Here is a 25,204-nt window from a genome sequence, read left to right as displayed (position 1 = left end):
TTTGAAGCTGAAAGTACAATGAGGGAAAGGAAGCATTTTCTAGAGCGCACAGGAGTAGATTTGAGCTGTCAGAAGAAAGAATTGAAAAGTTTGATGATCCGTCTGTCTGACCATCTGTCTATCTATCCCTACCTGCGTACCTCTATCAGTCTCAAGGACAGAAAAAAGATGAAGAGAAGAAAAAGGACCAAGAGCCTCAGAGAAATGTGGGATACCGCATGTATAGCAGCATGCGTGTAACTAATGGGAGTATGAGTAAGAGCAGAGAGAGAAGGAAACAGGCAAAATGATGGGATGATGGTTTTGATGAACAACATTAATCTACACATCTCGGTATCTAAGCCAACTCCAAATAGGATATTGATGCAGAGAGACCCACACCCTGAGTAAAGTACCTTTAAAGATGAAATCAATTTAGGTGTGAATTGTTTGTCTAATTCTTATGGTTATTATCACCTTTTGCCCTGGGAATAGTCTTTTCTTCTTTCTCCTTTGTGGCTGAGAGAACGGATCTGATTGTATAATTCCTTTCATTACAGAGTCATTTCTGGGAAATCACAACACAGATGATGCTAGCAGTTAGGAAATTTTAAATGTTATCTCTTGGACAGGAAATATTTTTGAAAGCTCTTTATCTAACTTGCAGATTTTATTATATTGAAACATGGTTGTTCATCAAATACCAGTTTGAATAAAAAGAAGTAACTATTACTTTGTTAGTACTTAACATAGGATTTTTTTTTTATTTTAGGCAACTGTAGCTGTGCCTAATAGGCCTCCTGATGCTGTTCTTACAGATACCACCTCACTCAATCAGGTAAGATTGTGTTTTCAAAAAGGAATAAGCCACCTGACTGGTGGTGACTCTTAAATGTATAACTCTGATATCATATAATTTTGTGAGTCTGAAAGTAGTGGCTGTGTCCTTCAGTATCATAAAAATAACGGCATATTTCCATAGTTGGAATCCAGTCTTTCTAAATTTTTGCTCATCAGATTTTTTTTTCTCTACCATATATCAAAAGTTAATATAGAATAGCTTTTCATTTGTTAGTTTAGGAAGCATCATGCTTTGTTGGCAAATTGGCAAGTGCTTAGAGAGACTGCCTAGCTTAGTAGTGAAGAATTTCATTAAAGCAGTGATAAAAAGTGAGCAGGATAAAAAGAATTGAAAGGAAAATTTTCGTCACTCTTTTTCTTTCAAGAAAGAAAATTGAGCTACATTCCTTGAAAGCAGATTATTTTAGGCCAGTTTTAGTGGACAGGCAAAATAAAGCCTCTTAGGAAGGTTAGGTGGTTTAATCTCTTTTGTTTGGCATAAATAATTTGTTTTCTGATGGAGAAGATAAAATGCCTTATCAGTTAACAAGATTCTGTGAGCATGGGAAAGTTTATTTAAGAAACAAAAAATAGAAAAAAAAAAACCCCAAAAACAAAAGATAGCCGTAAAGATGAGAAAGGCCACTTTTGTTGGTGTGAGTCCCCCCAAAGATTCATCCCTGCAGGGGCCAGAGGTCTAATGACACAAACACAGAACAGAATCCATAAAGCTCTGAAGGGGCTCTGTGAGAGAGCATCTGTAATGACAGCAAATTATTTGTAAGTTTACTCAGTTTATTTTTTTTATTTTTTAAAGGTTTTATTTATTTATTCATGAGAGACAGAGAGGCAGAGACATAGGCAGAGGGAGAAGCAAGCTCCCTGTGGGGAGCCCGATGTGGGACTCGATCCCAGGACCCCAGGATCACGACCCGAGCCAAAGGCAGATGCTCAACCACTGAGCCACCCAGGTGCCCCAGTTTATGTAGTTTTTGATGTTAATTTTGATATACTTGGTATGAGAACTTCTGCAAGATTTATGTTTTCTGGCAAATAGAAACGTAATTTCATGAGGCAGAAAGAATTAAGATTGTTACATCTTAGAATGTACTATGGAATCAGGTAACAGAAAGAACACTTTCCCTGAGGTTAGTTTTTGCCTTGTAATGTTTTTTTCCATCCCTGTTTCTTATCAGTGTCTTAAGAATGCACCCATATTTATGTTTAATTAAAGCTTTGTATTGAAATTAATTTTATTAAGGCACTAAAAGAACAGATAAGGCTTCATGATTTCATAGTTCAGAAAACCCAGCAGTGCTCCTTTATTATTTTTGGGTTACTGAAATAATAAAAGGTATCTGCTGTAGATAAGAAAAACTGAATAGTTTCCAGGGCTTGAATTTCTACACACAGTAAGTCAAGAGATTTTTTTTTTCCCCCCTTTGGTTCTTTTTCAGAGAAGTAGAACTTTTCATTAGTTTTCAGCAGAGTTGACTCTTCTTCTGTGTGACAAAGAGTAGTTTTTAAGTTAACAACCATTTTTTGTATAAATAATGGGCACCCATCATTTGACAGAACATTTTGTCTCATGGTCATTTGAGAATATGATGAGTCATCTCTTTCTTCAAAAACCATTTTTCATAAAACTTTGCATAAACTTCAGGGGGATTTATGGTCTGTTTTAAACTCAATCTGTGCTACAGGAGTTAAAGATCAAGTGGAAAAAATGTAATCTGTGGTCAAGGAGCTGGAAGGACACTTGGATACTCAAGATGTAAATGTGAGCATAACTAGGGTACCTGTTCAAGCAATGAATGATTAAACACAGGTTTTGAATTGTTATGTAAGTGCTGTAGACATTCAGAGAAGGGATACTCATTAGAGAATGATGTTCAGAAGGCTTTGGTAGGAAAGGTGGCCCTCCTCTAAGCTAAAATGGTGTGTAGATATTCTCTCTTTACCAGAGATGTAGGGCTTACAGATTGGCTGGGAAGGGAAGAAGAGGTAATGGTAGCTAACTGTAAGAGAGGAGGAGAGCATGATGGTATACGGGGAATGAGAATTGGAGCAGCCACATGAGAGAGTAGTGGGAGATGGCTGTGGATGGGCAGATGCTGAAGGAGCAGTAGAAGTAAGGAAAAAACTATGCCATTATAGCATAAACTACATGCTAGCTCTTTAAATTGGTAACTTCAGTTACTAAAGAACCTGGCAACCATATTTTTAGCTCTACTAGTATTGCTTCTGGGACAATCTTTATCACGTCTTCAGGAGAATTTCTTCATTTTCAAACTGGTATGACATTACAGGTGTCCTAGTTTTTCATAATTAACAAATAGAACATTCATCCTTAGTAATCTAGAAAGAATGAAGAATCAGTAGATACTAGATATCAGGCTTTACAGTTAGGGAGAATTTGTAGTTTCCCCAGATACATATTTTATACCACTTAGTCTAACAGTTAGGATTTTAGCTACTGTCATTATTAAGTAATGTTAGTCTTGGGTATATTGTTTATACCATCCATTAAAATATTTTTTATTAAATTGCCAGGTGTATTACAATACTACCTTTTTTCATTTGTTTTTTGATGATTCTGTGTGTTGATTGGGTGTTGCCTCTGCCTTCACTCAGTGAACCTGTTCTCCACTGATGGCTGGGCAGGTCCAGGACGTCTAAGATGGTGTCTTTCATAAGTTTAGAATCTTCTTGCTTACTTTTGGCTGGAGTGCCTCTAAATTTCTTCACAAGGCCTCTTCAGGGGCTGGTTCATTGTCTAGGCCCTCAAGGGAACCGATCTCTGTTTAGATTTCTGGAACTCGTTCCTCTGTAGCTAGCTTCCCCTTCTCCAGGATAGACATGTTCCAGTTGCACAGTCTCCCAGAGCTCTCATTTTTATCTCTTTAACTTGTTGAGATTGTTTTGCTGTGTTTGGGTCTCCTTTCTTGTACTGCAGTGTGAACAGCGTTGTTCCAACAGAGAGCTGTGACTTTTTATGTGCTCTTGGTACCTCATTTCTTGCTTATTATTACTCTGTGGTTTTTCAGTTTTTATCATTATCTTTTGTTTTCTACTTGTTTCCTGTACAACAGTTAGCCCATTTCTTCTCCCTTATTGTTCCCATTTTTTGAGATGTATTAATTTTACGTTTTCAGAGCATTTAGCATGTATATATTCTTCTATATTCCCCATCTTTGTTTTTAGTTTTAGATTTGTAGTTGGTTATATCAGTCCTTTTGCCAGACGTTGCCCTGTCACCTCCTTGCTGGATAGAGCTTCTCCTGTGATACCTTTCCCAAGAAGGGCTCATGTGTATAATGTTTCTTTGGTTCCTATGTCTTTAAAGCGTTTTTTTTTTTTTTTTTTTATACCTTGTATCCTTGAAGAACAACTTGGCTGGGTATTATCCTTAAGGCCCTAGGATATTTTTCTTCATCTTTTTTTTTTTTTTTCTTGAGAGAGAGTGGGAGGGCAAATGAATGTGTGAGTGGTGGGGAAGGGCAGAGGGAGAGGGAGAGAGATCATCTCAAGCAGACTCTGCATTGGCACTGAGCGTAGAGCCCAATGTGGGGCTCGATCTCTGAGATCATGACTTGAGCTGAGACCAAGAGTTGGATGCTCTACCAACTGAGCCACTCAAGCCCCCCAGGCATCTTGTAATTTAGTCTTTATTACTTTTTTTTTTTTTAATTTTTATTTATTTATGATAGTCACACAGGGAGAGAGAGAGAGAGGCAGAGACACAGGCAGAGGGAGAAGCAGGCTCCATGCACCGGAAGCCCGATGTGGGATTCGATTCCGGGTCTCCAGGATCGCGCCCTGGGCCAAAGGCAGGCGCCAAACCGCTGCGCCACCCAGGGATCCCTAGTCTTTATTACTGATAGAACTTTACTCCTTCCTTTTCTTTCTTGACTTTTAATTGTATCTTACTTCATTCCTTCATATTTGTTGTCCGTTTGATGTGAGTTTTTGAGTTTTAGATATATGGTGTTTGTCTCATTCTCCAAATACTTGAGTATTATGTTACAGTTTTCTTCAGTTTGGTAGTTGTTTTCTTTGGGGAAATTTCATTTATTGTAATGCTTTGGTACTTATTTTCTCTTTTAGTCTTATAGTAGCTTTGTGCAGATGGAGGTGACTTTCTGTGTGCAGTTTGTAGGTAAGGTTGGTAGTTTGTGATAGTTTAGAAGATAATCTCATTATGAAATTCAAGATTGCCCTCTTCTGTCATTGAGGCAAAGTGCATTTTCTTTGAGATGTCTTTTGGAGTGGGACATTGTTGGGATCCATTTTATTAAAAACATTTTTTCATTCTCTTTATCTTAAGTTTCCTCTCTTCTTTTTTTCTACATTTTCCAGTCTTGAAAGGGGACATCTTTGTTTTATAATTTTCTCCCCTAGAAATGTTGCCTTACTGGATTGCCATTTGGAGGCCTGTATTCTTCTAATTCTTTTCTTTGTAATCAGTGCTCTAAACTTTCCATATTCTCCTCTTTCCTTAAGGGGGACTTTCTGGAAGTGATTTTTCTTTTCCTCTTCTCTCTTCCACACTGCTTCTGTGTTTGCCTTCTTACCCCTGCCACTCTCTACAGTAACTTTGAGAGGGTTCTCAAGAAGTAGCTCTGCTGGAAATCAGTGTTTATTCTTCTGCTTAGAGCAATTTGAACTTGATGGTGTTCCCCATCTTTGGTTATACCATAGGCTTGGGACTTGTGTAGTTTTATTTGTACTTCGTGTTGCTCTTTATGCTTTTTTGGAGCATGTGAGGATTTGGGAAGTACAAATAACTGAGTCTTTTTATTTAGCATTTAGTTGGATTTGATACAATCTTTTTTTTTTTTTAATTCATGAGAGACACAGAAAGAGAGAGGCAGGGACATAGGCAAACAGAGAAGTAGGCTCCCTGCAAGGAGCCCAATATGGGAGTCAATCCCGGATCCCGGGATCATGCCCTGAGCCAATGGCAGATGCTCAACCACTGAGCCACCTAGGCATCCCAGACTTGATACAATTTTTAAAAATAAAATTAAGAAGAATTAATTTACTGAAATGTAGAAGATCCTCTCACATATAATACACAAGTAAGGCAATTTATAGCTGTGTTTCTTACTTGTGTATGTATGTGTATGTTTGTGAGTTTTAGTGATCCTTGTATCTAGACAGAGATGAGACAAAAAAGATTTTAGCTTTCCTTTGAAAGTTGAAATATGAATATCGTCAAAATATTTAGAAAGCAGTCCTTGAACAGTATTCCTTATTATTTGGAGAATGGTTATTTTGCATTCTGATTGAATTTAGTTAAGCATTCATTTCCTTGACTTTGGTCTTGTCTCACAATGGCTCTTTTATGCCTTTGCTTCCTCTGCCATCTATAGGAGGCAATTGCTAACATTGAAATAATAGGAAAATTTTCATATTCCTTTAATAGGATTTCTTTAGGTAAAATTTTTTTTTTCCGTTTATAGGAATGATATCTGTGGGGTGAGAATACTAGTACTAATCTGAAAACTTGGTTGTCTTCTGCTTGTGTGCTAAAGCTCAAGTGTGCTTCCTGTGGCCATCTCCGGTGACCTTGAGGAGAAATCAAAAAGGAGGAACCAGAAAACCAGTTAAACTGAGATAGGCAGGCAGTATTTTTAAATAATCAAATATATAGAAACATAATGTATTAAGATGACCCAAGGGCCTTTCTCGTGTCTATGTGGAAATTAGAAAACCTAAATTTTACATTTGTAACAAATTGTACCTTATAACAGGCAAGTATTTGGAGAACTGCTGGCAAACATTGTTCCCCCTCCCTCTTTCATTTATGTGATCCCGTATGGCTGACAAGCATCAGGGCACTTCTTCAATGCAATCTGAGCCTATGATAAGTAAGATAATGAATAAAGCATTTACTAACCCACTTTGAGCCTGGCTTTTTTTCAGTTGACATATCATTGCTAGTACCTTTTAAAATAATAATGATAGCTCACATTTATTGAGGTATTAATATTTATCAAGGATAATGCTTTGTAAGAGATGTACTCACCTTTCAGTTTATTAAATGAAGAAATTGAGGCTCAGGGTGATAAGGAAACTTGCCTGTTATTGACAGAGCTGGATCTGAACCTGGGTCTGTCTGGTGTCAAAACCCCTGATCCATCATGTGTTGGACAGCCTCCCCCTCAGGCTCTGAAATGTATCTTTGTTTTCATTTGTATGCAGCACAGTCATGTATATTTGCCTAGTGTTTTAGTATTTTTCTAAATGCTTTCTAAATATTATCATTTAATCTTCCAACATATTATATAGAATCTGGCAAGTCACCCATCTGTGATAATTGTTGATTTGTATTTAGTTATTTTTAGAAGGTAATATAAAGGGAACAATGTGTTGAGTAATTGAGAGAATAAATAATTTATAGAACTAGTATGTGGGGTGATGGAGAAGAGAAAGCTTGTTAAAACTGTACAAAGCGTATTAAAAAAGAAATGACATTTTCCTTAGGTGTTATAGAAAACATTGTTTTGTAAAATTTGTTAAAAAAAGAATAATCAATAATTGAAAATAATAAGAACCTGGTAATTAAGAAAGTTAAATATGCTGACATGAGGAGTCTTTACTCAGGATTTCAATAGTCTTGGAAAGCCTAACGTAGCAATTCATGAGAAAGGGCAAAAGTACTGAGGCTGATCCAGGGGGGTCAGAGTTAAAAGAGATATACGAAGTACTTACTGTTGGCTGTGAATCTCTCCCATTTACTAAAAAGTACTCTCTAGTTTGAATGGTAAACAAGCTAAATGCTGGAAGCTGTGATTACTTTTTACCTATTTTCTGTATCTTTCTGCTCGTCCTGCCTTGTAGAAGTAAAGAAGTGATAGGAAAATCTGGACTAAGCAGAAATTTCATCTTGATGGCAACCTGTTGGTCTGTTTACTTGTAGGATAAGCTCCTGCTCAGGATTTTAGGGTACAAGGAGAGAGAAAGTTGGTGGTAGTCTTTGATGTTTATATGTCTGGTATTGGTTTACAGGCTTCATTTGAAAGTGCCCCGTTAAGAAGGTTGGCCTAAATTTTGCTTAGTTAGAAGAGGCTATAAACATCTACGTTATCTTCATTGTGCTTTTTTTTAAAATTTTTTATTTTTTTAAAGATTTTATTTATTTATTTGAGAGAGAGTGAGAGAGAGTGAGAGAGAGCGCGGGAGACTACGACGACAGGAGTGAGGGGGAGAGGGAGAGTTTCCGCTGGGCAGGGAGGCCTATGCAGGGCTCCATCCCAGGACCTTGGGATCATGACCTGAGCTGAAGGCACGCTTAATGGACTGAGCCACCCAGGCTCCCCTTCATTGTGTTTTAATGAGAGTAGATTGATGGATTCATTTCAGTGACTTCCTCCTTAGTTAGTGTAATGATGCTTAATACCCAGATGTGGTTTGAGGCTCCCCCTCCCATTATCTCACGGGTTCCCTCCTCCCCAGCCGAATTCAGTGGCAGGTAATACAAAAAGCATTTGATTTACAATTCATCTTTCTGTGGTAGAAATGGTTATTTTTCAACCAGAGCTTCACTTATAATATGTTTCTTACATAGTAACCAATAGTATTTCCTGTTTTTTTCTTAATGTATACTCAGAAACTAGTTACTGAGAATAGCTAGTTACTTTTATAAATCTTTTTCTGCAGGCTGCTTTGTACCGCCTCAGTGGCGACTGGAATCCCTTACACATTGATCCCAACTTTGCTGGTTTTGCAGGTAAAATTGCTTATGATACGTACGGATGAAATCTACTAGCTCGGTGATCTAAATAACGCTTAGAGATCTTGCTACTTATGAGAGTTAGTTTGAGTAAGATTTTAAAAATAGTCCTCTCCTAATACATTTATGCCAAGGATAAGGAAGGGCAGGAAATCGTGTTCAGAAGATGGTGTGCTTGGAGTTGATAATTGAGATTGTGGAGGACATAAGCTGGTGCAGGGCTTAGGACCGATCAGATCCTGTGAGTGGATGTGTGAGTGATCCTGATGGCCAGGGGCATTGGAGGAGTGAGAAGGAACTGAAAAGTGAGGGAAGGATTGTCTGCACACACGGATGTTGAAATCAGTATGGGTGATTTCATGGTTTCAGCCACAGCTAAACAGAAAAATTCTTTGTGTTCTCACATCTTTAGCATTCCTTTCTTATTTCTTCTGTTTATTTCATAGTTTTTTTCCCCACATGTATTATTTTACAAACTATTTTTCATGTTTCTTAAAGTAGATGCTATAATTCATCCTTGTGCTCTTTGAAATCCTGAATTAATTATTCTTGGCTTTTAAACAGGAAATGTACCTATATCTAACCAAATTCTCTTTGGTTTTTTTTTTTTTAGGTTTTGACAAGCCCATATTACATGGATTGTGTACATTTGGATTTTCTGCCAGGCATGTTTTACAGAAATTTGCAGATAACGATGTGTCAAGATTCAAAGCAATTAAGGTATATTATTACATAATTTGAACATTAGTTCCTCTTTTTATTTTTAGAGAAGGAAAGGAGTTTTAGTGACTTCATTTAATCTAGGCACTGTATTGAAGCAATATAATTTCTCTTATTTCATGGACATGGCAATCAGCATGTGTTCCTTCTAGCTATAAATACCTCTGACAGTGTACCATGAAGGGTATCATATGCAATTATAATTATTTATTTATTTATTTATTTATTTATTTATTTATTTATTTATTTTATTGGAGTTCGATTTGCCAACATATAGCATATCACCCAGTGCTCATCCCCTCAAGTGCCCCCCTCAGTGCCCATCACCCAGTCACCCCTTCCCCCCACGCACCTCCCCTCCCATTACCCCTTGTTTGTTTCCCAGAGTAGGGGTGTCTCATGTTCTGTCAACCTCTGATATTTTCACTCATTTTCTCTCCTTTCCCCTTTATTCCCTTTCACTATTTCTTATATTCCCCAAATGAATGAGACCATATGATATTTGTCCTTCTCCGATTTACTTACTTCAATATTCCATCCCTTTCTATCTTTTGGAATAGCTTTAGTAGAATAGATATTGTTTCTTCTTTAAACGTTTGATAGAATTCCACTGGGAAGCCATCTGGCCCTGGACTTTTGTGTCTTGGGAGGTTTTTGATGACTGCTTCAGTTTCCTCCCTGGTTATCGACCTATTCAGGTTTTCTATTTCTTCCTGTTTCAGTTTTGGTAGTTGTGGTTTTCCAGAAATGCATCCATTTCTTCTAGATTGCCTAATTTATTGGTGTATAGCTGCTCATAATATGTTTTTAAAATCGTTTGTATTTCCTTGGTATTGGTGGTGATCTCTCCTTTTTCATTCGTGATTTTATTGAGTCTTTTTTGTTTTTAATAAGGCTGGCTAATGGTTTATCTATCTTATTAATTCTTTCAAAGAACCAACTCCTGGTTTTGTTGATCTGTTCCACAGTTCTGGTTTCTATTTCATTGAGTTCTGCTCGAATCTTTATTAACTCTCTTCTTCTGCTGGGTATAGGTTTTATTTGCTGTTCTTTCTCCAGTTCCTTCAGGTGCAAGGTTAGCTTTTGTATTTGAGTTTTTTCCAGGTTTTTGAGGGATGCTTGTATTGTGATGTATTTCCCTCTCAGGACTGCTTTTGCTGTATCCCAAAGATTTTGAACAGTTGTATCTTCATTCTCATTAGTTTCTGTGAATCTTTTAAATTCTTCTCTAATTTCCTGGTTGTCCCTTTCATTTTTTAGCAGGATGGTCTTTAACCTCCATGTTTGAATTTCTTCCAAATTTCTTTTTGTGATTTAGTTCTAGTTTCAAACCATTACAGTCTGAAAATATGCAGGGGACAATCCCAATCTTTTGGCATCGGTTGAGACCTGATTTGTGACCCAGTATGTGGTCTATTCTGGAGAAAGTTCCATGTGCAATTGAGAAGAATGTGTATTCAGTTGCGTTTGGATATGAAGTTCTCTAAATATCTGTGAAATCCATCTGGTCCAGTGTATCATTTAAAGCTCTTGTTTCGGGCAGCCCCAGTGGCCCTGTGGTTAGTGCCGTCTTCAGCCCAGCTTGTGATCCTGGAGTCCTGGGATTGAGTCCCACATCGGGCTCCCTGCATGGAGCCTGCTTCTCCCCCTGCCTGTGTCTCTGCCTCTCTCTCTCTCTCTCTCTGTGTTTGTCATGAGTGAATGAGTAAAATCTTTAAAAAAAAATCTCTTGTTTCTTTGGAGATGTTGTGCTTAGAAGATCTGTCAATTACAGAAAGTGCTGTGTTGAAGTCTTCCAGTATTAGTGTATTATTATCTAAGTATGTCTTAACTTTGGTTATTAATTGATTGATATACTTGGCAGCTCCCACATTAGGAGCATAAATATTCATGATTGTTAGGTCCTCTTGTGGATAGATCCTTTAAGTATGATATAGTGTCCCTCTTCATCTATTACTACAGTCTTTGGGATAAACTTTCATTTATCTGATATGAGGATTGCTACCCCTGCTTTCTTTTGAGGACCATTTGAATGGTAAATGGTTCTCCACCCTATCATTTTCAGGCTGGAGGTGTCCTGAGGTCTAAAATGAGTCTCTTATAGACAGCAAATAGATGGGTCTTGTTTTTTTATTAAGTCTGAAACCCTGCACCTTTTGATGGGATCATTAAGCCCGTTCACATTCAGAGTTACTATTGAAAGATGTGAATTTAGTGTCATCGTAGTACCTATTAAGTTCCTGTTTTTGTGGATTGTTTCTTTGGACTTCCTCTTTCTTTTACAGAGTCCCCTTTAATATTTCTTGCAGAGCTGGTTTGGTGGTCATATATTCTTTCAGTTTCTGCCTATCTTGGAAGCTCTTTATCTCTCCTTCTATTCTGAATGAGAACCTTGCTGGATAGAGTATTCTTGGTTGCATGTTCTTCTCATTTAGGACCCTGAATATATCCTGCCAGCCCTTTCTGGCCTGCCAGGTCTCTGTGGAGAGGTCTGCTGTTAACCTAATACTTCTCCCCATATAAGTTAGGGATATCGTGTCTCTTGCTGCTTTAAGGATCTTCTCTTTATCTTTAGAATTTGCAAATTTCACTATTAAATGTTGGTGTGTTGAATTGTTTTTATTGATTTTAGGAAGGGATCTTTCTATTTCCTGGATCTGAATGCCTGTTTCCCTCCCCAAATTAGGGAAGTTCTCAGCTATGATTTGTTCAAATATACTTTCTGGCCCTCTGTCCCTTTCGGCGCCCTCTGGAACCTCAATTAAATGTAGATTTTTCCTTCTGAGGCTGTCATTTATTTCCCTTAACCTTTCCTCATGGTCTTTTAATTGTTTTTCTCTTTTTTCCTCAGCTTCCTTCCTTGCCATCAACTTGTCTTCTGTGTCACTCACTCGTTCTTCTACCTCATTAACCCTCATTGTGAGGACCTCCAGTATGGATTTCATCTCATTTAATTCATTTTTAATTTGAGCCTGATTAGATCTAAAATCTGCAGTCATGAAGTCTCTTGAATCCTTTATGCTTTTTTCTAGAGCCACCAGTAGCTTTATAATAGTGCTTCTGAATTGGCTTTCTGACATCGAATTGTAATCCGAATTCTGTAACTCTGGGAGAGAGTACTATTTTTGATTCTTTCTTTTGTGGTAAGTTCTTCTTTCTAGTCATTTTGCTCAGTGCAGAGTGACTAGAAACAAGTTGTACTGCAAAAAGGAAGGAAAAAAAAGGGAAAAAACAAAAACAAAAAACCAAGAACAAAAAACAAAAACAAAATAAGGGAGGGGTATCCTTTGGTTCTATATACTGTAAATCCCTCGACTTCCCCTGGAGCTCTCCAGTGCTGCTTGGTCAAGAACTTGCTCTTCCCTGGTCCTTCCAGCTGGCCTTCTGGGGGAGGGGCCTGCAGTGCTGATGCTCATGTGTGTGTACCTGGGGGAGCCGCCCAGCCCCCTGCCAGGTGCATGGCTCAGTGGGAGCTGTTTATCCTGTGAGGCCTCTGTTCCCTGGTGGCCCGACCCTCCCAGGCACAGGGTGACACCAGAAGAGCAACCACAGTGGCGGTGGCCAGCTCTCCAGCCCTGGAGTCAGCTCCCAGTAACTACCACAGTCTCCCAGTCTGCACTGGCCTGGATGCTCGGGGGGGCAGGGGGCACTGACCTGCACAGCTTGCAGGCGCCCGTTGGCAGGAGCATCCTTGCTGTCCTATGCTCTCCCAGCCTTTGCCTGTCCCTGGGGGAATGCAGGATCCTGGGCTGTGTCCCCCGGCACCCTGGGATCCTGGCCATGCACCGCTGGAATCCACTCCTGGGGCTGCGCAGCCCACTCTGTGTGGAGCTGCCGCCTGAGCTGCTCCCAAGGCCCCGCCGGGTGCGTGCTCCTGCCCTTTACTGTGCTCTGCCCAGGGTATGTGGCACACTCTCCCCCTGGTACACCTCCTCTGTTAGTGACCCTGCCGATCTGGGGGCTCCATTGCCCCTTCTGGGATCCTGCCAGAGTTCCCTGTGAGCGCCTTTCCATCTGGGAAGATTGTTAAAGTCCCTGCTTCTCCGGGGCTGGGCTTTCCGTCCTGGAGGCTCTCGCCACCTGGCCTTAGCCTGGCTCCTCGTGGGAGCCCCTCCACCTCTGGATTCTTCTTTATTTATTTATTTTTTCCCCTCTTCCTACCTTGTTAGAAGCATGAACTCTTCTCTCTGTAGCGTTCCAGCTGTTCTGTCTTTAAATCTCAGACCGAATTTGTAGGTTTTCAGGATGATTTGTAAGTTATCTAGGTAAGTTGGCGGGGACAGGTGACTTGGGGACCCTACTCTTCTGCCATCTTGCCCCACCCAGTGCAATTATAATTTCAACAGATTAATTAGATTGTTTTATAATATTAGGAGCAGACATGTGTTAGTATATACACATTAATAGAAAGTTCAGATTTACCTTAAAATTTTTTTTTTCGAGACATCTTGGTGGCTCAGCGGTTAAGTGTCTGCCTTTGCTCAGGTCCGGATCCCAGAGTCCTGGGATTGAATCCCAACATCGGGCTCCCTGCATGAAGCCTGCTGCTCTCTCTACCTATGTCTCTGCCTCTCTATCTCTTGGTGTCACTCATGAATAAATAAAAAAAATCTTTAGAAAAAAATTTTTTTCATTGTTTTGTAATTTGCCCTACCTTAATTAAATAGCTAAGTGGCTGCATTTGAACTCTTAGAAACTACACCTAAATTAGCATGACAGCTGCATGTTGATTTTAGTTTTTGTACTTTTAAATTGGTTTCGTGTTCTCATCCATTGCAAATTAAAAAACCCCCTTATCTCTGCACATAGTATCTTTGCAGAGGTGTACATCAGAAGATAGACACTGAAAATAAAGTTTGAGACTGTGTCAAATAGCTCCAAGTGCTTTTAGCAATTTGTGCTCCATGCAGCGGTGAAAATGCATTTTCTGATGTTTTGCCTTAAATAGCACTGATTATTTTCATGCTTTTCGTTTTGTTAGAACTACTTTTATTATTATGTAATAGTATGTACATAGAGCAAATACAGTTGGTATAGAAAATGATGAAATAAAAAGTGGAATTATTTTATCCCGCATGCCATCCAGATTTTATTTCTTGCACATACTTATTTATCACTTTCAACTGCATCCTTTGAGTTGTTCTAGGGGCTCGTTGTCTCACTGTCCTTCACATGAGGATGCATGCTTCTGTTTCTTGACTTGTCAAGATTAAAGACTCTTTATTGACTCTGTTTTGAAATATAAATTAGCTTATACTGACTATATGCATTGTCTGATTGTATCTTACTATTTTTGTTCCTTTATGAATGTAAATGTATTTAAACCTCTTTTCTTCCTTTTATATTCTCTGATGTCCACCTGAATTTCTTTCCCCACAAGTAGCAAGGTTGCATTTTATTTTTTTATTTTATTTATTTTATTATTATTTTTTTTGCAAGGTTGCATTTTAAAACATTTTTAACACTCATACTCATTTCTTTTTAAAGGTTCGTTTTGCAAAACCAGTATATCCAGGACAAACTCTTCAAACTGAGATGTGGAAGGAAGGAAATAGAATCCATTTCCAAACCAAGGTATGAGTAATATGGTTAGAAGTTCCTTGTTTTGTTACCACCTCACCACAGCCTATAACCATGGTCCATCTTAGAGTGTTCTTTTGGTTAGTGCTATGGGTATGATGGAAAACCTAGAAAGTTTTTGGTTTTTTTAAGACTTAATTTATTAAGAGAGAGCAAGCGAGAGAGCACAGGAGCAAGGGGAGGGGCAGTGAGAGAAAGAGAATCCTGAAGCAGACTCTGTGCTGAGCACAGACCTCTACGTGGGATGGGGCTTAATGCCAAGACCCTAAGATCATGGCCTGAGCTTAATCAAGAGTTAGCTGCTTAACCAACTAAGCTGCCCTTAGCAAGTTTTATTTATTTTTTTTCTTTTTAATCATTGGTACCTTTTAATCGAAAATAAGATGGCTATGTACCTTTTATTTTGTTTTAGTTTTTACTAAATTGGTGCCTGGCTCTGTAGGAGTGGCACAGCTGTTTTGAAAACCCAGCCAACCATAACTTTCTGGCTCAACAATCAATCTAATTATTGTCAAAATATAATCTTCAGACTATTAAAGGCATAGCTCTCACACAGATATAAAATGAAAATATGACAACTCTGTTTAATTGCTTAATGAGGGAGCTGGCAAGATGATAAATCTGGTTCAAAAGAAAATTAGAGCGACAGTGTTTATATGGTCCAGCAGGTGCTGCTCTCCATGAATTTTACTGAATTAGAGGCAGAACTAGTTAATGTTCTATAGAAGAGTAAAGCCATACCCTTTATGGTTCCTTTTTCTACTGGATAGAAATCATGTGCATCTTGATCACACTAAAATCCAGAAATTAACACCTTATGTCACAGAGTTTGGGCCTAATTAAAAAGTAAGTGACAGGATAAAAAAATAAGTATGTCTCCTTAAAGAGTTACATCATCAGGGATCCCTGGGTGGCGCAGCGGTTTGGCGCCTGCCTTTGGCCCAGGGCGCGATCCTGGAGACCCGGGATCGAATCCCACATCGGGCTCCTGGGGCATGGAGCCTGCTTCTCCCTCTGCCTATGTCTCTGCCTCTCTCTCTCTCTCTCTCTCTGTGACTATCATAAATAAATAAAAATTTTAAAAAAAATCAGTGAAACTTCAGAACATTAAAAAAAAAAAAGAGTTACGTCATCATTGGGTGGGCTGTTAGCAGCGTTCTAGTAAAATACTCAAAGGATGTGCCATTATCCCTTTACTTATAAGACTTTTAAAGATAGTTTTTGTTAACATGGTTGACCAGGCTGGTACTTCTTTGGCCCAATCATTTTGTACTACTCAGTTGGTTTGTGCTGAGCAGTGTAGACACCACCATGAATAATAATAGTAGCTATTCGATACCTCTGAACAGGCTATACCATCATCTCTATATTCAATAGAAGAAAATCTAGATTCAGTTCTCTATCATCATCTCTAAATTCAGTAGAAAAAAATCAGCAAATACTTACTCATGGTCACACGGTAAGGGATCAATCTGGGGTGTGAACTCAGGTCTTCCTGGCTTAAAGCCTCAATCTCAGAGCCCTCGCTCTTCTTACTGTATCACAGTTTCTTTTATAAATAAATAACTTTGCAAAACTCTTCTTTATGTGGTACTCCTCACTAATTCCTGCAGCTTGCAAGGTGACTTTTCTGCTTCATTTGTATATATTCTTTATTTCCCATTGCCTCCTGCCCTTTTTTTAAAAAATTTTTTTCGTTTATTTATTTGAGAGCGAGACAAAGGGAGAGAGAGCACAGAGGGAAGGGAGAGGGAGAAGCAGACTCCCCGCTGAGGAGGGAGCCCAATGTGGGGCTCAATGTCAGGACCCTGGGATCATAACCTGAGCTAAAGGCAGATGCTCAACCGACTGAGCCACCCAGGCAGGCTCCCATGGCCTCTTCTCTTTTCAGCTTCCTTTAACTGCTCCCTTGCCCTTAGAGGCAATCCTTTATGACTCCCTCCCCTTTTCCTGCCCCTACAAACTGGCATATTGCCTTTCTGTGAAATTTCCTTGCAGTTAAATGTTTGTGTCACCTATTCTGGAGCCATCCTATTGTCTCATTATTTTGAGTAAGTCTTATTTTTTTAGTAGGATGATGAAATCTACAAGTATTAAGGTCTATGACCACATTACAGATTTTTTTTCCTCTGTTGTAGTAACGAACAACATAGAAATAATTTCCACGGATACAGACTTACAGGGCTGAGAAATAATTTAATATCTAAATACAGTACCTTCTTGCCATAAATTCTAAGCATATCGTCCCATCTTTTCACTATGTTTCCCTCCCCTCCCAGTGATTAGAGGTCTTCTTTCCCATCAGTTATATATAGGAATCCTGCTTTCCTTCCTTTCCTCCTTATTTCCCTCATGTTGTATCTTAAGAAACATTTTAAACTAATGTTCCAAGACGACCTGCTTGGCTTGGTTACAAGAAAGTAATATACTAAAGTGTATTTTGTTCATAAATTGTCCCTTTCCATGCTTTGGCTCTATACATAATTAGAAACAAAATGAGCAAATTGTTTGAAAGATCTTTTTTTCTAAAGTATGATGGTGCGTAGTCAAGGGAGAATGACCTCAGTTCTTAAAAAAAAAAAAATCAATTTTAATAATGCTGCCTCAATTTTTAGGCCCCATTCTGCACATTTGTAGCAATACTATAATTTTATGAAAGAGTAGCCATTGGAATAATTTTAGATGAAGTATTAGAGATTAGAATTTGATTTCCTTTCGCGAGTGTTTTGATGAAAGTCTAAGCATTTAGTTTATGCTATGTACCCTTCCTATTTGAAATAACTAGAATTATTACTTTAAATTATTTAAATTACTTTAAATTACAACTGTGGTCTGTTCCTAGGGATTTTATTCTCTCTGAATAGAACAGATGCACCACTACCTCATATGGATATTGTGCCATGCCTTGTACTGTTTATAAGAATTCAGCAATTCTCATTCTGCTTCCCAATTAGACACATGTAGGTTTAAAAAATAATTTCCCCAAATACCAATGCCAGGTGTCCACCCCACGCCATTTAAATTAGAATTTTTGAAGATGGGACCTGGTCATAGGTATTTTTTAAAAGGGTGCCAGTTGATTCTACAGTTAGGGTTAATAACAGTTGTATTAAAACAGCAAGCTTCATGTTTATTCATCTTGACATTTAATTTATAAACTTCATGTAATTTGGATTATTTTCTTTTTCTTATGAGGAAAAATTGCAATTTTCTTTTAAATGACTGTATACTATTTTGCAATGATACTCCATTTTCATTGGAATCATCTGAGTAAACTGTTTTTTTTCCCCCCTCTCATATCTCTTTTAAGATCCAAGAAACTGGAGATATTGTCATTTCAAATGCATATGTGGATCTCATGCCAACATCTGATACTTCAGCTCAGACACCCTCTGAGGTGGGTTATAGAAACTGATGTAGGTCATTTCCTGATGTATGAATTTTAGTTAAGATTACTTCTAGAATGTTTGGGCTGCTTTAGAAAATTAAGAACTGCATAAGATTCTTAACTCTTGAAGGATGTTAATCCGAAACTACTTCAAGTAAAAGTAATATTTTGACAACTTAGGGATTTTTAAAACTTTTTTTAGGGAGATACTGGGGTCCTTTTCAAGAGAATATAATTTTCTCATTTTAGAGTAACTGAATCAATTGTCTAATGAAAAATCTTAAGCTAACAATATTTTTGGGAAAAAATAGATGAAAAAGCTAAATATCCTGTATCTTTGCTTGATTTAAAGATTGGTGTAAAGCTTTGTATACACATATCAAAACAATAGCATGTATTATTTATTATAACATTTCTGTTAGTCTCTATTTACATAAGGAGGCTTTTAATAAAAAATGTTTATATTCTCAGTCTTCAAAATAGTAACTTTGTAGTATTGAGGTTCTCAGACCCATGATTTTTAATTGTCTGTCATAAGCTATATCATCACATAAATGACTGAAGATTAAGATTGCTTACGAAGAATCCTAGATCAGAAACTTCAGAAGTGTTAGAGCTACAAGGAGGTGTGGTCTTTATATAACGTAATCCCTTTTTACAAAGAGAGAAATGAGACCACAGGAGTTGGCTGATTTGTCCAGTATCTTCCTGCTCAAGTTTTGTTAGGATGTAGGTTGTTTAGTTCCTAGTGTACTTTAAAAATATTTCTGTGATAGACTTATTTTGCTTAGCATAATATCCTCTAGTTCCATCTACGTCATTGCAAATGGCAAGATTTTATTTTTTTTGATGACAAAACAGAGGGGAGAAAAATAAAACGAGATGAAATCAGAGAGGGAGACAAACCATAAAAGACTTTGAATCATAGGGAACAAACTGAGGGTCGCTGGGAGGGAGGAGGGTAGGGGGATGGGGTAACTGGGTGATGGGGATTAAGGAGGGCACTTGAGGGGATCCCTGGGTGGCTTAGTGGTTCAGCACCTTCCTTTGGCCCAGGGTGTGATCCTGGAGTCCAGGGATCGAGTCCCACATTGGGCTCCCTGCATGGAGCCTGCTTCTCCCTCTGCCTGTGTCTCTGCCTGTCTCTCTCTCTATGTCTATCATGAAAAAATAAATAAAAATATTAAAAAAAAAAAAGGAGGGCACTTGATGGGATGAGCACTTGATGTTATGTAAGACTGATGAGTCGCTGACCTCTACCTCTGAAATCAATAATACATGTGTTAATTAATTGAATTTAAATAAAAATAAAAAAATTATTTCTGAATGCTGATAAAAGTAGAATCTTCTATTAAGATTGAGGTCCTGGATGACATGAATTAACATACAGAAAGTGTAAAAGAAGCCTGGCATGGAAAAAAATGACTTTGCCTTATTTTTATGCAGATTTAAAAGAAAATCACTTCGTTGTGCATAAATTTTGTAATCATCTTTCCCCTTGAGTCATTTTTACAAAGTTTTTCAAGTTAAATTTTTCTTTTGACTAGGGTGGGGAGCTCCAGAGTACCCTGGTATTTGAGGAGATAGGTCGCCGCCTTAAGGATATTGGGCATGAAGTGGCAAAGAAAGTAAATGCTGTATTTGAGTGGCATATCACTAAAGGTGGACACATCGCAGCCAAGTGGAGTAAGTCACATCCCTGATTTTATACGATTCCAAGGTAACTCTTTGTAAATAGAGAGAAAGTATCCTTTATCCTTTAAAGCCTGTCTCATCGAAGGTTGGTAAGCCCTGTCTTTTCATGGGGAATACCAGGTTTCAGGGCATTCAGAGATGCGTGTGCCTTTCAGAGATGTAAAGAATCCATTAAAAGAAAATACCTAGTTTAAAGACTTCATCGTAGTACCCGAAAGTAGTACTTTTAAACAGTCATGTTAGTTATCTGCTTCTTTTGTCTTGAAGTGCCCCCTACATGGAAAGTAAATTCATCAGGTGAAATATTCTTAAGTTATTACATTTTGACACTTTTAAAGCTGTTTTCTTCATCCTCAAATATTAATAATTTGGATTATCACCTTAATTATCAGATTTCTATTTAAGACTGCCTATTCGAGTGCCTTGGAAATCCATTTGTTATATTCTTCACTACAGCTAAAGATCACTATAAATGCTCACTTAGAGCAGAAAATAAAAATATATCTCTGAATCAATGGAAACTTTTGGAAATAGTCTTCCGTTTGTTACATATTCCTAGAAAAACATATTGAAGTTTTATTAAACTGATTTTGGATCAATATTTACAACCTTCTTTTTAATATAACAATTGTGGTTTCTTCTAAGCAGTGCATGTTTATGACCTGTAATCTGATATATAAAGGTATAAAGAAGAAAATAATGATGTATATAATTTCACTACCCACAGTTGACATTTTGATGTTTGTTCTGAAAGACACTGTTCTTCTAGGATGTCAATCAGAAGGGTGTGGGGGAGTCAGAGAAAGGCAGAAATGTTAGTAGGTATGTAGTCCCCCAAATTTCAAAATGTCTAATTTTTTTCTAAAGAATTTCATAGGTGAACACTGTGTGTGCAAGTGTTACCATGTGCCTTTCTTTGTTCTTTCTGTCTTTTCTTTCTGTCTTTCCACGATGCAGGTCAATTTTTTCCCTAGGGATGAACGTATATTAGAAGTTGAGTTATGCATACAAAGCACAGGGTTTTTGAAGGTACTAGTAGAGGAGAGGAATGAGGTCTGCAAGAGTGAGAGGAGGTGCTAAAACCATGTCTCACAAGTAGCAGACCAGAACCCTGTGTAGTGATTTGCATAGTATACATGTGATTCACTTGTGGCAAGCAGGGTAATCTCCTTCAGTATAGAGTTGGTAGCTAACTCAGATTTTCCCCTTGTCTTGGTGACACTTTCCTTGTATTAGAAAATGTGCTTCCCTTTGCAGGTGACCTTTAATTAACTTAGGAGAAGAGTTTTTCCTGACATTTCCACTGGAGAAATGAGACTATCAATATCCTGTTAATAACTACTCATTGTCGATACCCCTTGTGGCTTTTGCTTGTTTTATCATCTCTTCTGTGGGGCCTTAGTTATTAAAACTTATCATCACGTCAGATCTGAAAGCTTTCTCTAAAAGGGTTCACCATTCCCTTTGGTTGTCTGCCTCTCTGGTATTTGACTTGATTCTCAGCTGTTGTAACTGTTTTCACTTTGGGCAGTTGTTTTCTCCAGGCTTTGTGTCACTGAGCTAAGTTGCCATGGCTGGCAGCAGTAGAAGCTGTCCAGGCCTTTTGGCTTACAGTATTTTAGAGAACCATTCCATGTTGGCATTTCTCTTTTTTGTCATGGCACTTAATAGCGTGAAGATAATGAATGAATGCTTCGATTTAGGGAATATATAGCTTTTTTTTTAATGATCTTTTTTTTTTTTTTTTAAGATTTTATTGATTTATTCATGAGAGACACACAAAGAGAGGGAGAGACATAGAGGGAAAAGCAGGCTCCTTGCTGGGAGCCTGATGTGGGACTTGATCCCTAGACCCAAGATCACACCCTGAGCTTCAAAAGGTAGACGCTCAATCGCTGAGCCACCCAGGCATCCCTCACGATCAGTTTTAAAAATGTTTTGTTTAACACTTTAATTCCAAGTATTTTGTATTTTATAGATTTATTTATTTTTTTTTAAGATTTTATTTATTTATTCATGAGAGATGCACAGAGAGAGAGGCAGAGACATAGGCAGAGGGAGAAGAGGCTCTGTAGGGAGCCTGATGTGGAACTCGATCCTGGACCCTGGGATCACTCCCTGAGCTGAAGGCAGATGCTCAACCACTGAGCCACCCAGGTGTCCCTAGATTTATTTATTTTAGAGAGAGAGAGCACATGCAAGCCAGGGGAGGGGAAGAGAGAGAAATCCTCAAGCAGACTCCCCACTGAGTATGGAGCCAGGAGCAGGGCTTGATCCCAGGGCCCTGAGATCATGACCTGAGCCAAAATCAGGAGTCAGACGCTCAGCCATCTGAATGCCCCCAAATATTTTGTATTCTAAATTGCTCTCAGTTGTCACAGCCTTGTTCATGTCTTGGCCAGCCAGAACTGATTTTAGGAACTAGCCTGAAGCTCCTCAGTTCACCTTGGCTGGGCTCGTGTGTCCTGAGTTGCACAAATGACTGCAAGTGTCAGAACCCAGGGGTTTGGGCTGAGTGGCCTAGGAGGTGCATTTTAATCTATAGATCTTGGATTGTGCCTGTCTCTCCCTCCTTCTCCCGCCCTACTGTCTAAATGCCACCACCACCACCGCCACATCTCTGGGGCAGCATGTATGTTTGGGGGTGGAGAGATTAAGGAGAGGGTTTTTTTTTTTTTAATTTTTAAAGATTTATTTATTTATTTTAGAGTGGGCAGGAGGGGCAGAGGGAGATAGAGAGGTCCAAGCAGACTCCTTGCTGAGCATGGAGTCCAACATGGGGCTCCTTTCTCACAACCCTGAGTTCATGACTTGAGCCGAAACCAAGAGCCCCATGCTAACTGGGCTGCCCTGGGCACCCTAGGGAGAGTCTTTTTTAAAAAGCGCTGAGGTTGGTGCCTTTTTTTAAAAAACAGTAATGGATATTTTCTATTTAATATAAGTGAAACATTCAGGAACAGTGTGATAGTCCTGAAACCTTTTATAAATAGGCAGTATAGCTTATAATATTTATTACTGTTAATTTCTAAGGCCAGCCAGAAGTTATTGTGGTAAACCCTTTGGATCCCATTCTGTTGTTCTCAGCAAGAGTTAAAGTTCTGAGGAAATGGAAGATGACAGGGAGGCATAAAGAAGGTAAACAATCAGAGGCTTTATGTGGCCCAAAGAATTGCCTGCTCCTGAAAATTAAAACACAGCTTCTTCTTTCATTGATTCCAGAAACCAAAGAGTTTAAAAATGGAAGCGTTTTTGGTTGTTTTTTTTTTTTCCCTCCTAACTCACTGATGGCAAAGCCTGGCTGGAACTTAAATGATGCAAATGATTATCCTTATCTCTGTCTCACCCAGTGTGAATAAGTTGAGTACGGAAATCCTGTATTGTTTATAGAATGTTGTATCATTGGAGCTCTTCCATAATATGTAATACATGTTTTATGCACCTTATTTCCTTCGTGTAATCTGAAAAAATCCTGATTTCTAAAACAGATCTGGCCTAAAGGAGTTCAAATAAGGAATCAGGACCTATTCATGTATATAAATAATTCTGAGTAGAATTGGTAAGAGACATGGAAAAAGTGCTGTCGGCTTTCACAGGAGGATTGTTTCATTCAAGTAATAATTGAATGTTTACTATGTGCTAAATTGTTTGCTAGGTTACAGATTACAAACATGAAAAGATAAGCTTTTTTGGGGGGGGGTCTGTGGGAATAACTGTTGGGGCATTCATTGTGCAGGAGTATGCAGGAAAGTTTGAATACAGAGGTTGAAGAAACAAGGTTTGCAAGGTTTGTTGTATTGCAGATGAAAGAGAGGGAGACCTAAATTAAGATCGTGGCAAGAATGGGGGACGCCTGGTGGCTCAGCGGTTGGGCGCCTGCCTCAGGCTCAGGGTGTGATCCTGGAGTCCTGAGATCGAGTCTCACATCAGGTTCCCTGCATGGAGCCTACTTCTTTCTCTGCCCCTGTCTCTGCCTCTCTTTCTCTCTGTGTCTCTCATGAATAAATAAATAAAATCTTAAAAAAGAAAAAAAGATCATGGCAAGAATGGAGAGAGGAGGGTCTATGTGGATTATGGCTAAGAATTGACTACCTTGGCTACTGATGATGTCTGAAAAACAAGAGGAATGAGAATGGATCAAAATGAATGCTGAAGCTTGGAGCCTGTGTGGCTAGGGACGCTGACACCGTGGGCAGAAATGTGGAACATTGGCAAGGAGGGGGTTTAGGGAGAAGGTGATAAGCCAGGGCTTAACCTATAGCTGACCAAGATGTGGACTCGAGTGTGGGAATGGTGGGCCTGGAATGTGGGGTAGACTCTCAGCTGGGCAGAGACTTGGAAATTGTGCTCAGAGAAATGGTGGTTTGAACTTAGGGTATTAGCTTTGCTGCTGTGCTTCATCTTCTGCAGGAAGAAAATAGAGGGGAAATCCTTGTTGATCCTGCAAGAGTATCTGCTCTCAGCTAATGGCTCCAGCATTTCCATTTGTCTCTAAATAAAGTGAGCATCTTAGAATATGGCCCATGAATCTTAAATATGCAATTTATTGTAACTCTAGGCATGAATATTACCCTGTGTCTCCAAGTAAGAACCTATTTGTTGTTTGATTGTATCAAATGGCTGTAAAAGAGCCATACAGCTGAAACTTTTGATAAAGACAGACTTATTTTCATGTAGTAATGACACAGTCTGCTGAGTAAAAACATGTTTCATTTTCTTTTGGATGATAGGTTTAAGCTGGTTGGCATTGAACAATTTGGTTGTTTTTTCCCCTAACAGGAATTTTGTTTCTTTTTGTGAATTTGTAGTCTTTTCCATTATAGGAACATAACTGGAATTGGCACTTACAGAGCAAGGTTATAGACATACTATGCATTATTGCTTGAATATTGCTAGTTAAGTAATGAAGTTATTTGGGCTTAAAAAATAAATACTGAAATTAATTGTACAGCCAAGTCTACATATTTGGACCAGACCCTGGATGAAGATGTCTTTAAATACAGAGGTCATTTGTTTTGGATCTTGGGATTTGCCAGAATGTGAAAGGATATATACAGATTTGGCAACGGGCATTCTTTTAAGAGCAGAATACATTCATCCTGGGGGACGCACCATTTGGTCACTAGAACCTGTTATTAGCTCCTAGGTCTCTGCTCATCTTCCAGTGCTCAAAGGACTTCACCTTTCAGGGTTTCTCAGCTGTGATATAAACCAAATCTGAAGGACGCTGCTTCCATGTTTTGGATTGGGATCCAAAAGCATCTCAG

The 25,204-nt window shown here is 38.6% G+C and overlaps 1 protein-coding gene across 1 annotated transcript in view; it reads left to right on the top strand.

Annotated features, from left to right (window-relative positions):
- The window catches only part of HSD17B4 (hydroxysteroid 17-beta dehydrogenase 4), a 92,803-nt gene that overhangs the window by 54,131 nt on the left and 13,468 nt on the right, over window positions 1-25,204 (top strand). Inside the window, exons 17-22 of the mRNA XM_026015330.2 lie at window positions 752-817; window positions 8,485-8,554; window positions 9,171-9,277; window positions 14,765-14,851; window positions 18,168-18,254; window positions 19,793-19,931. Coding sequence (XP_025871115.2) covers window positions 752-817; window positions 8,485-8,554; window positions 9,171-9,277; window positions 14,765-14,851; window positions 18,168-18,254; window positions 19,793-19,931 — 556 coding nt within the window. The remainder of the gene's footprint in view (window positions 1-751; window positions 818-8,484; window positions 8,555-9,170; window positions 9,278-14,764; window positions 14,852-18,167; window positions 18,255-19,792; window positions 19,932-25,204) is intronic.

The sequence above is a fragment of the Vulpes vulpes genome, chromosome 12, assembly GCF_048418805.1.
Source record: "Vulpes vulpes isolate BD-2025 chromosome 12, VulVul3, whole genome shotgun sequence".
Taxonomy (NCBI): domain Eukaryota; kingdom Metazoa; phylum Chordata; class Mammalia; order Carnivora; family Canidae; genus Vulpes; species Vulpes vulpes.
The sequence above is the reverse complement of the archived record's forward strand: the minus strand, read 5'-3'. Positions and strand labels throughout refer to the sequence as shown.